This window comes from Odontesthes bonariensis, chromosome 15, assembly GCF_027942865.1.
Source record: "Odontesthes bonariensis isolate fOdoBon6 chromosome 15, fOdoBon6.hap1, whole genome shotgun sequence".
NCBI lineage: Eukaryota > Metazoa > Chordata > Actinopteri > Atheriniformes > Atherinopsidae > Odontesthes > Odontesthes bonariensis.
The window spans coordinates 14057493-14070573 of record NC_134520.1 but is presented as its reverse complement, the minus strand read 5'-3'; the positions used below and the strand labels follow the sequence as shown (position 1 = coordinate 14070573).

At 39.4% G+C, this 13081-nt stretch overlaps 1 protein-coding gene across 1 annotated transcript in view; it reads left to right on the top strand.

Moving 5' to 3' along the window:
- The window catches only part of ncanb (neurocan b), a 146365-nt gene that overhangs the window by 34995 nt on the left and 98289 nt on the right, over nt 1-13081 (top strand). Inside the window, exon 3 of the mRNA XM_075485086.1 lies at nt 12772-13001. Within this exon, the coding sequence (XP_075341201.1) occupies nt 12772-13001 (230 nt within the window). The remainder of the gene's footprint in view (nt 1-12771; nt 13002-13081) is intronic.

Here is a 13081-nt window from a genome sequence, read left to right as displayed (position 1 = left end):
CCAATTTAGTCGAAAATTGTGTTTTCATGCAAGACCCAATCATTCATGGGGAGAGGCTTACAGAGAAAATTGTTTATCATGGCCTTCAGCTTCATGTTTTGCTACTAAATTGCTAAATTATGTACTATCCAAAATATCCTTGTGCATGCCTCCAGCTTTTAGATTAGCATAATTAAAGGTCACTGTGGCAAAAATGTAGCCAACTGTGAAAAACAAATAAGCAGTCATCAAGGTAGCATATTATGAAGTATCACAGTTTGTGATGCGGACACAAACAAATTTTTTTTACATGATTTGTTAGTTCCTTTGTCACACTGGCATTTTCTTTATCAATGTGTCCATTTCCCTCTATTTTTCACCATAACAGTGCTCATATTTGAACACAGACCTTTACATCGTATCGACTAGCCCATTTACTCCTTTCACTTCATCTACTTGTAATTACCTTAACAGCTCCAAAAGGAGGCTGAAAAAAATGACAAAAAAGGAGCTCTATAGAGCTTGTATTAATCCTCCGAGTCTATTCTAAGAGATGTAAATGGTTTTCATATTTGGTTAAATCTCTGAGATGTTTATATCCCATTTAAATTTGCAGAGCTGATTAAGATTTGCTTTGATTCAGCTCAAAATGCTGCAGTTTAGGATCCTAATCCTGCAATTACATGTCATCAAGTCATCCAAACTTTTGTAAAAGACTTGACATTTAGCATTTGTTTGCTTTGCTGACCTTTGAAACCATTGATGTTGATGAGGGAAGGACAGTGTAATAGAGAAACAAGTAATGGGGTATACAAACAGAGACTTGAGAAACTCTGAGTCATTTGTCAATCTGTGCGACGGATCTGGTTTCCCCGACTGCCTCCCAATCTGTCCGTTTGGCAGTTTTATCAGACTATTCCAGGAAGCTCGGCAGAGAAGAGTAGGCTATACAAGTATTCACATCCCTCAGTCATTCTTTGCCCTCTCTATACTCTCCCTGCTCCCTCCTGCTGGGCAACTGTGTGTGTTTGCATGTGCTTGTGCGTATGTAGGACAGATTTCATGCCCCCTTACTGCTCTCCGTGGCCTCCCCGACCGTCTGCTCCTCTCTGCATTGTATTATTTCTGCCTTCTGTGAAGGAACTAAAAAGAGAAGAAAAATTAGCTGCCCTGGCACCATGGCCTTTCTGCCACTCAGGGCTCCGATTTGCAGGCAGAGAGTCGGTGAAAATGCAGCCAAATGTTCCAGATTTGTTTGTATGTTTGTGTGAAAAGCCTCAGGTTACATCTGGCAGGTAATTTCAGCCAACTTACTTAGCATTGTAGCCCCCCCACACACACACGCACACAAAGCATTTCCAAGTCTTAGAGTTACAATGTTTTTCCCCTGTCTTCTTGCATTTTGGGATTTTTTTTTTTTTCCGGCTGAGCAACTCTGGAAATAGTCACAGGGAGATAAAGGACTACTGGGAGGGTTGGCGCAAAGAAAGCTCACCCTGTGACACTTTGCTTGACAGCCTAAAATTGAAAAAAGGGATGTGGGGGAGGAGAGCAGATTAGGGGTGAGCCTTCTGCGTTTGTGTGTGTGGTGTGTATGTGTTAATGATAGTGTACCACCACTCCACTGCTTGGGTAGTGTGTTTATGAATTTAAAGATTTTGGCAGCTTGCCACACAAGATAAATGTCATTATGCCTCCAAAGGTGCAAAATTAGTCCCGGCAGCAGCCTCAAGGGAGTTCCTATAAAGCCTGACAAGGCCTGGTTGGAGTCAGCTCAGACAGCAGGAAAGCTGCCAAGAGGGGGTTAATATTAGTCACATAGAGTAGAGGAGAAGGAGGCAGGGGTCTGTAGTTTGGGTCATAGAGAATATGAGGATATGGATTTGAGCATACAGTAGTTGCTGGGGAAGACTTAGGAAAGAAGTCAAAAAGTGTTCTATTTCTCCTGTTTTGATGAATAGGATTATATCTAATTGTGTAGTTTCAGTCAAATAGATCTTTCATCTGCATGTATACTGTGACAGGGATGGTAGTCCACTTAACCAGCCAAGTGGAGCTATGACCACAGCTTGACTCAGCTGTTCATGTAATTGTGCTGAACGTTTCTCTTTTAATTTTGCTATTACTGCAAGGAGCAGTGCCAAGTGTGCCCCTTTCATCCACTTTGGAAACACTTCTGACCCGTCTGGGTTTAGTGACAAGCACATTAAATGTCTGTTAACATGACACAGTCTCAGGTAATCTCTGCAGGTACTCCAATGCAAAATTTGAGACGTGCACAAAAAACATCTGTGTTTCATTTCTACATACCTTCCTGTTTATATGTGAGTCAAATGGAAGTTCATCTATTTCTGTGGAAAACCGTAAAGGTGTGCAAAAGTCCTCCATCGTTTATTTCTTCACTGTTTTCTTTGTTTTATTAACCTTCCCTTCAGAATTTCCATGGAGCTCATTGAAAAAGTTACACTTCTTTGGTGGATTGATGACAGAGACTGTACTATGTGCCAAAAAGTTGAATAAACAAAGTAGCAAATAGGTTTACAAACTACTAGCTTGAGAAGATGTGATTACCCAGTTGATATTTTCTGCACTGTATCAAATGAAATTCCTCTCTGAATTTATTTGAATAGAAACACTCACATTTTTAGTATGGCTTTTGTGAAAGACATGCGAGCATGCCCGGATTGATCTGAAGTGTTTCGAAATGAAGGAATCAAATGGGCATTAAAGGTTAAATCCAGCACAACAGAAATGATCAGAAGGGCATGGTTATTTTCATTGACTTCTATAAACTGATATTTAGCTACTATGGTATGTACATTGTAATGACTTGTTTTTTCTTCTTCTTCTTCCTCTTCCTTTTCCTCTCCTTTTCGGATCTCCCTAACTGAATTAAATGACCCGATAGTATCTGAGCAGCAAGCATGATAAGAGCTGTTCAAATTCTCCAAATACTAAGGAAAGGAGCGCCAATGCTTCCTTAATTATCCTCTTTAGCATGGGATTCACTGGACCATTCTTCATTAAAAAAGATAGGACATAATTATGTCCCACAATTGCTTGTGGCCGCAACTTTTATAGCGACCCTTGATTATTTTCATCCAGTCAAATTAATTATGTTTAATGTACCTAAACATGTGGACTAGAGGGTAAGTGTGAGCAGCCTGTGAGAACACTATATTTAACTTTTTTTCTTTTTTCTTTCATTTTTCAGTTACAAACTTTGATAATAAAGTCATATTCTATATTATACGTAATATGAAATACATGACATAGCCATGACATAGCCGCCCAATGTGATGAGACTGCCATAGACAAAGTATCTAAAGCCCTTTTTCTAGAATATTTATTGAACTGTTTTCAGTGCTGCAGACCCACATCACAGCTTAGTATAAGTGTGGTCGGATTCTCATTGCGGTGCGGTTGTCTTTTCTTAAGTCCTTGAAAGATTTCCCCGACCTCTATCCTTAACCCCATGATATTTTTCACGAGGTCAAGGAAAAGAAACCAGGAAATAATGACAGAAAGGGATTTTTCCTTTTGGGCTATTCGACCGGATCCCTCTTTCTCAGTTTTTCTCCTGCTTGCCTCTTTTTTTTCTTCTGTCCTTCGTCTTCTTTCTTCCCTCCATCCCTACCTCCCTACTCTTCCTGCATATGTGCTGGCCTCTATGAGGAAATGTCAACCCCAACCCGATATAAGACGATCAGATTTTAACTAAATCCTTGAATCCAAGGTTTTATTTGAGGAATTAAGTTAAGTACAGTGTCCAATGAAATTGATAATGTTAAGGCTCTGGCTCTCTCTTACTTCAAAAGATGTATAACCAACTTGTGGAATGCATGACATCCCTCAGACAGATCTACTGATCTTTGACAGGCATGATATGCATATACATGCACATGGCTACCGTGTACATCTGACTGTGGGTTTATAACTTAGTGTCTACATGTGTTCCTTGACACATTTGTTACTATATACACTTTGTGTAAGGAAAGTAGAGTTGTGCTGCAGTGTAACAGACCAATGGACAACAAGGAGGCACCTCATTCAGTTCACATTGTACAGTACTATAGGAGTTTGCATGTGATCTTTGTGGGGGTCGACCCGAGAACACATGATCAAATATGGGATTTCTTCTTGTCTTGTTGTGCCTCTGTTGCCATGGTTATCATTTTGAGGATTTGGTCAGCTTCAGTCTCCCCATTTTTCACCCTTTCTTAAACCTTAACATGTCATTGTTTCAGGCAAACCTTCACCATTTTTTATTTTATTTTTTCTTGTGAAACGTAGGGTCTCATTTGAAGAGTGCGGCACAAAAGGGTTTAGTCCAAACTAGTGGGCTTGCTGGGCACAATAGAGTTTCCTGAAGGAAAACATACTGACATGAGCTTTTCTTCTGTTTGTATTCCCATCACATACATGAACGTTAAAGTAACATGAATACCAAACCACAGTTAGCAGACAATTCTGAAGACATAGTACCTTTGTTGCGTGTAGGCTGGGTAAATTGCAGGTTTCACTGTTGGTAATTCCTCTGTTTTCTTTAAGCTTTGAAAAGCATTTTGAAAGTCCTGACTGTTGTTGATTGATTCTAAATTGCTGGATTATGTATAATAATATCTAAATGGTTTTTCACTGTGCATTATGATTATGGGGTACTTTAAATACAATGTAAAGGGTTTTCTAAAGTCTTACTTTGCATTTCAAACAACACAACAAAATGGAAAACTCGCGATGTGGACCATTACTTACACAGTAAGTAGTGAGTGATTGTGGACAAAGTCATTCACTTCTCACAACAAATGCATCATAACCAGTTTATCCACATGCCACTTTCCTAAAGCTAAATACCTGGTTTATGATATATTTGTATGGAGCTTATTGTGCTTTAAAATCTTTTTCATTTAGATAGTGGGACTGAAATAATTTGATTTGTTGTAAATCGTCATAGAATACATATTATGTGTTTAATTGTAAATAAAAATTGTAATTACTTAACAGCTCTTATATCAATAGAAGTTTTTTTTTATCATTATTTCCCAGGTAGTTTTTAAAAAAATTATTTCCCGATTAAAATCAGTTTTAACTTCTTCTCATGAACTGCTCAGCCACCCCTACAATGTTCCATGTCAAAACCAATAGCCCCTTTTATACATAGGTGCATTAAAGCTGCGGTCGGCAACTTTTTTTTAGTCATATTAGCTTGAACTGTCATGGGATTCTAGAAGTAGAATATTAAATAGGCTGTTTAGGAAAAATAAGGAAATCTGTAGCTCCCTCTGAAGCCTGTAATCATGCTTGCAAAAACCGAGCGCTCCCGGCTGTTTTTAACCAATCAAGTTAGGGTGGAGGAATCCTACCTGTCAATCACAGCTTGTGCACACGCTGCTGAGCGTGAGTCTGCCCTAGCTTGTGTGCACACTGGTGTGAACTCACGTGCACAACCTCGTCCACAGAAGGGGAGGGGTTTGGGGGGCGATTTGGAGCTTGTTAGAGGTTGGAGGAGTGACCTGAAAGTTGTATCAGTTCGAATTTTCCGACTTTAGACTCGCAATTTTGAAAACCTGCCGACTGCAGCTTTAACCCGACATTGATCATCTTTGATAATTCACACTGGCCAGCGAGAGGAGGCTCAGCACCACATCACTGTGTGGTTACACATGACAAGCTAGAGTTGAAAGGCCTTATACGAATGATAAAACTCTTAGAGCTCAGTCTGTTACAATCCAGTTGTTTTCATTATATCAGCTGTCATTTCATAACACAATGATCAACTAATGGCAGCAATCCTCAGTCTGACAGCTCATCTGTCATGATTTATGACTTACACATGTTTCTGCACAAACACACTCTTACACAAACACATAATCAGCTGACATGCAGGCAGCAGGAGTGGAGTGGTAGTGCAACCGGAGAGGATGCACTTGATCAGTTCCGGTAGCTCTTGACTGGCAGGCTGATAGGGTTGAATTGGGCAAACTGAAGACAAAGGGGCTTTTATCTTCTGAAGTCCCACTGCAGGCATCCTGAAAATAAAGGAGAAGATAAAGATTAACAAAGAAAACGAGGAATGATGTTCTCAATTGTGTTCCTTTTTACAGTGAAAATGCCATCACCGCCCACCCTGTATCTGTGTGCGGCACCGTGCCAGCCACATAAAGACTCTCCAACCGTGTTTAATAATTCGCAAGCTCCTCTAAAAGGACGACAGATGGGGCAATGGTGACGATCACATCGATGCCACTGTGCAGCAGTAGACAGAAAGTAAGACAATCTGGGTGCTGTATCTGCAACCGCAAGTGGAGGCTGTGTCCCTTTACATCATACCACTCTTAAGGCTTTTACACTTAGTCAAAGAGAAGAGACAATGTCAGTAAAAGATTGCCTGTTAGCATTTAACAGTCCCCTTTACCAGCCAATGTTTCTCGTGGAGCAAATATGTTCTTTTTCTTCACCTTTCTGCTTCGTATTGATACTCAGGATTTAATCTTCTTTGTTTTACCTTCACATCGAGGCATGCCTTTTTTAGACAAAAGTGGCACAAAGATGAATATGAAATTGGGATTGATAATAAAACAAAAGACGGTCACATTTCCATCTAAATGCAGATTTGAGATAGCGTTGGCGTTGGGATCCTCGCTAGTTTACATTCATCAACATGAACGAAGAGAACAATGTTGCTGTCTTTAATTTTCACACCGTCTCCTTCAAGATGCAATCTAAGCTTTTCAAGAAGAGACTTAGCGATTGATTTTGGTTGATGAATTTGTATGAATTGCAGCCCCAATCTGAAAGCGGCAGTAAACACATGTCCAAATAAAGTGAACAGCAAGGTTGAGAAAGGAGACAGGTGCTTGTGAATAAGGATGATTGTAAGTTTAGTTGGCTTAGTATGAACCACTCTCTCTTTTGGCAGCTTAGATAGCATAATGTTACCCAAATGGTGTTTATGCAGGTGGAACCACCCCGCAAACATAATAGCATTATTGAGCTTCTCTGCTGAAGAATAAATTTGCCTGTTTTTGTTCCTGGTAAGCTCGCATCTAGGTGGATCAGAAATTGCCCTTTGATTGTCTTTTGGGACTGCGCCTTTGTGTGCTTGTGTCTAAGTGTGTATTTGAGTATGTGTACAGGAGATGGAAGGACACGTGCATGTGTCTGGAAAACAAAGGCAAGTGCCCCATCCTCAAAGAGGATAAAGAAAAGAGTAACAGCAGGGAGTGGAATCTGGTAGCTTCTTCTGAACATTGTGCTGTTTGAGCGTGTGTGTGCGCGCATGCACATGTGTATGTGTGAGAAAACATGTGCGTATCACTACTTTTAACACGCCTGCTGAGTCACAACAGTCCATCTCCTCTTTTACCATCATAACCTCTTGACTACTTTTCCACATCACATCATTCCAATTTCCCGGTTACATACACTTTCCGATTTTCCCATTTCTTTTACTGTATTTGCTGGTGTATTTTCTCTTTGTTTGCCTGCTTCCCTACTCTGAGTTATGATTGAAAAAATCATGCTTGTTTATCTCATACAGAACATTTGTTGTTTCCTTGTCAAAGTGAGAGAAGAGTCCTTTGGCCCCTGCGATCCATTAAAACAGATTTATGAAGTGAATTCACTTTCCTTGCACATCCATTTCTATCACCTTGCAGATACATTTATATATATATACATATATTCTTTAAACTCAAATAAACAAGGTGGGATTTTGTGCTTGAAAAACAGCATAAAGCATGTTTTCCATTATAACTTACATAAAGAAGGTGAAAACAAATAGGAAGATAATAAGAGGGGAGAAAAAAAATTAAATAAAAACAAAAAGGAAGAAAATTTACACCATCATTAACTATTATTTACCACTGAATTAAATATAATTGGCTGATTCTGAACAGTCACTCTCCCACATGTATGTTTTTTCTCCTCCTAATGGTTTCTGATTTATTTTTTACCATCTTTGTTTGGTTGCAGCCAGGTTCACAAATACAATAATATGCAAAGAAAAATTCTGACACCATCTATCTAGTTTTCTTTTTCTCATATCATAAAAAATACAAGTAGAAAAGGGTGTGTAAGCAGTGTGTTTTGGCAACATTGACCACACCATACCCCCATGCTCCCCGGGCTCTGTGAATGGCTGCCCACCGCTCCAGTGTATGGCATCTGTCTCCGTGCGTGCGTGACTGTCAAGTGCATGTGTGTGTTCAATAGGTGCCAACCTGGATAGGTTAAATGTGGAGGAGTAATTTTGTGTATTTCATGTATCTACGTGACAATAAAGTCTTAATCTAGAATCTATCTAGAATGATGAATATAAGAAGAAGAAAAAGGAGTCATTGCAAAGGACATTAGGTCATCTTGATCAGTTAAAGACTCTTGATAAAGTTCACTCGCTTTATAGCCCACAGGTTGCAGGTGACCCTCTTCAAAATGCCTCACAAGGCTCCTAAAGAGCAAACAAGGAATGTTTGAGCTTTCATTAATATGGACATGCTGTGCATGGTTAGATTGGAAAGGTTCTCCACAGTTCAACTCTCCATTTGATTTTTAGAACACCAAAGTGCTACCTTTAGCAAAAAAATTAGACATTGAAACATCGTTCACAGTGACTAAAGATAGTGCCAATTAACCTATTTATATATATTTTTATACTGTAAACTTAACACTAATCTAATGTTGAAACTAGAAAATTCTATTGTTTTATAAAAAAAAAAAAATGCTAATACTGAATAAGATGCTAGAAACGCATTTTAAAATAGTAACCCCAGTGGTAACAAAAGCGAGGTGAAGTTTTGCAATGCTTAGAGAGATCACAATTCAGACTAAAACTCTGGAAAAAGAAAGATGATAGTGATAAATAAATCTTTTTTTTTTTTTTTTTTTTTAAATAGAACTGAAAAGTTCCAGAACACAATAATAATACAAATCCAAAAATGTAAGGCTGAGTGTGGGAAGGAAACAAAGGCTCGGTATGAGGAGTATACACAAAAGAATAAAGTCAACAAGAATCTGGCAATGACAATGGAAAACGCAGGACTACATATGTTAAAGAAGATGATAACAACAAGATGCATTTGAAACGATCAACAAATTAAGACCTGGTGTGAGACAACAACTAAAGTAAACTCAAAAGCACAATCGGGAAATGCACTACAAAATAAAACGGGAGGCAAGGTAACTGAGGCGCAGGATGTAAATCAATGACGACACGTAAACTTGAACACAGAATATGGAAAACCTAAAGACCACGCTAAAACAAAACAATGAACAAAACAGAAACCATAGACACTAGCATAGCTCAGAATCAGGAGTCTGTAGTCTGGAAGCTAAACTAGCCTGCCTGCCGTCCAGACCCACTGAAAATATTTGATGTATGTGTAATATAATTAGATGTATATTTACTGGTCGAAGAAATGCCTGTTCCATTGAATGAGCAGTTAGAGGATTTGATCTGTTCAGAATTGAGTCTAACCTGAGTATGAAGCAGCACTGTGCCCTTCAGAAACATGCTGCACCCTGTGGTTTTCATCTTTGTGGAGAAGGATTTATATGATGGCTGCATAATGAGCCCAAACACACAGAAGACCAGGGAGTGATGACTTTCATCAATTTTCCTCCACAGCCACCTGAACTCAACTTCACTTTACATTTATGCTGCACTTGAAGACTGAAAATGACAAACCTCTCTGACACCACAAGAGGTTCTTTGTACCTAGGATAATATGTTTCTCAGGTTTTTTACAAACTCGTGGAGTCCATGCTGGTGCTTTCATTAAAGCAAAAGGGGCGAGTGTTAATCTCAGCTGCTGAGTATCGTATTATCTACAGTAGCTGTATTTATCTCCTTATGTATCTATCCACCAAAAAGGGATTAAGTATATTTTTATGAACTAGTCCTTAATTCCCTTAACAAAGAACAGAAAAGAAGATCATTAGAAAAAGTCATCTCCTTGGTTGCTTTAGCTTTTGATTTGATTTTCTGCTGCTTTGCTTTCACCTTCCCTTTTATCTCTTCTTGTCCTTCTGCTTTTGAAAGCCTGTTGTATTTTATTTTCACAGGTCACCTTATTCAACGGGCTTCACTTCTAAGTGCAAAATTAGAGGCCATTTTAGAGTATAAATCCTTTTTGAAAATGCCAGGCAGAACAACAAAGATCAGCGTGGGAGTTAGTACTGTTGCACCTGTCTTCATAATGTCACTGGGAGAAGCAGAGAAGTGGATTTTTATGTGTGTTTATGTGTCAGTAGGGAGGGGGAAAAAGTGATGGGAGGGCCAGTGTTAAGCTCTCAGTGTTGTAGCATGAGCAATCCAATAGTATAACGGCTGCAGGAATGAGCAATAACAGTCATTCCAGTGTCTTTTTGTGTGTGTGTGTGTGTGTTTAAAAGCATACGGGCCAACCAGTCAGGAATGAAAAATGGTGTGTTTGAAGCTGTGTACATTCGATGTTTCTTGAATAAAGAATAAGAGATTAAATGTTTTCACTCAAGAGTGCATTCCAGGGCACACACCTGCACTGCCACGCATACATACAAGGAATGTACCTTTGTTGGCTAAATCATGGCAACAATGAGACGACTGGCTCAAAGTTGAATTTAGAGTGAGAGTTTCCCCTGCATATCTGGTGGGAAACTCATATCGTAGCATGAAGACAGTATCTTTATACATTGGCTGGAGGGAAATTTTTTTTTTTTTAAAATAGAGGTGTGTGACTGAAAGAAGTGAGTAAAAAATGCTCATCTGAAATCTGGTAGGTGGTCCCATGGTGACAGTGGAAATGGGAAGAGAGAATTGAAGAACAGGTGGGGAGCAAAATAAAACGGCAGAGAAAAAGAGACATAGATTGAGAAACTCACATTGACGTACCTGTAATTGCTGGGGGGGAAAAAAACGCTGTTTCACCAACAGTCCATTTAATTACAGACAGGACAGGCTGGCCCTATAAGGTTTAGGGCTTTAGCATGCATTCAATCAAATGAGACTGCAGCAAGACAAACAGTGGAAAGTGACTCCAGTGAAATGAAACCAAACTGCTCATTTTTTTTTACTATATTATAATACTGTATTATTTTTACCTGTATGTTTCAACCACCCTGGCCAATTTAGTTTATATAATATAAAAGTTGCTCTGACCAGGAAATCTGCATATCTCTGATCTCATTATTGTAATTATAACCACTGATTGTGTTAATGCACGTTGGTATTTATATGTAGAACCTAAACCACCAAATAACATTGGAATTGAAATATGAATGTTTGTCAGAAGAGGGTGAAGATGTATTTTTTTCAAAATCCTTGAAGAAGCAAAAAGCCATACAAACCCACCTGATAGAGATGGATGAAGGTTTAGGGGTGCAGTATTTCAGGAAAGAGGAAGTCCAGCTCTCAAGAGGCAGCTCTCAAACATAAATAAATAGATAAATAAAAATCGGTCCTATAGAGCCCAGGAGGGCTAAAGCTGTGACAGATGGCCTCGTATCAGGTATTTGTCCAGTCTCCTGGGAGTAAACCGCTGTCAAAGATGTTACCTGGGTTCTGCAAGGAGTCAGAGATCCATACAAACTGAGACAGTCTGAAGCAGGGCTTAAGAGGAGGGACACCATGGCAGTGCAGGGACATAGGTGAGATTCTTTATTTGGACACGAATTCTGAGTTTTAAGGAATTACAGAGCATAAATAATATAAAGAAAAGTCATGTGTGTCTACTTGGAAAAAAAATAATTTTGCAACCAACTGAAAAGCCCTGACTCCTAAACTATGGGTGCCATGAAAAACTTCAGAACCTCCAGACCCAACGCCTTCAGAGTCACTGTTTGGTCTTCATTTGTTCTTTATTTCTGAGTCACAAAAAGATTTAAGGGGTTACATTTTAAAGGAGGCTGTAGCTTCCGTCTAATAGTTTGTCTAATAGTTCTTGAGCTATTCCACTTAAATTTCAGATGTCAGCCTCACGGTGACTAGAGGAAAAGTCAGTGAAATTTGTAAGTCAATTGAATTCCCCCTCTTGAGATCTCTGGGAACATCTCAGCAGTCTGTTAAACTGGGGACAAGACATACAAGTGTGGACCAAAGTGGTGGGCTGAGCGACAGACTTGCCACTAGCAGTGTGGCTAACAACTGGCTAGGTGATTGAAAATGCATGTACTGCTGCTGGGCTATGGGGGAGAATTAGATTAGACATAGTGACTTGTGTGCTCTCAGAAATAACAGGAAATGGAATGGTAACTCAGATGAGGTGTAAGGGTTCACCGGTAAACCTCATTTGAACACTGTGCACACTGGATGAACTGAAGCAAATATAGCTCAGAGATAAAATGACAGTTTTGTAAACTGCTTCCATCTGCATTGTAAATGAGCTACCTTCGTTGTTTCAAGCAAGGTGACACAGATTAAAGTATTATGGTAATATATGATAAGTATGGTATGACCAGTGTAAAATTAATTTGTTTGGTAAAAACGACAGTAAAAAATGCAGTGTAACTTTGTAGGAACAAGAACAAAAACAGTGATCTTTTTTTCTATCCATAATCTCACTTGTTATTTTTATAATAGAAATGTTTGTGTCTCTATGGTGATGGTGGTGCCTTCAGCTGCAAAGACGTGCTTGATAATGATTCCTTAATGCATATCCAGGGTGGAAGTGTGGTTTATGAAATTATATATATATATATATATAAACCTGAAACCTGAAAGCAAGTCCCTTTATGCAATGTGAAATAGCAATCTGTGGCTGCCATTACTGTACATGACAGGATTGATTTATTCTTCCTCTCCTGTCCTTTCCACAGGTTTAACCAATGCTGACACAGTGGTGAATATGCGAAAGGTGACCCATCAGACCATTAGTGAGGAGATGTCTAAAACTGTTCTGCTCCCTTGCCTCTTCACCCTCCGCCCCAGTATTGGTTCATCCCATGAACCCCCCAGGATCAAGTGGACCAAGGTCTGGGGCCAGAGGGGCTCTGATGGCCTGCAGAAGGAACAGTCTGTCCTAGTGGCCAAAGACAATGTGGTCAAGGTACACTACTAGCCAGGGGGGAACCATTCTTAAATGCCTGTGAAATACAGTATGAAACCCTTCATGAATCGCTCTCTCCT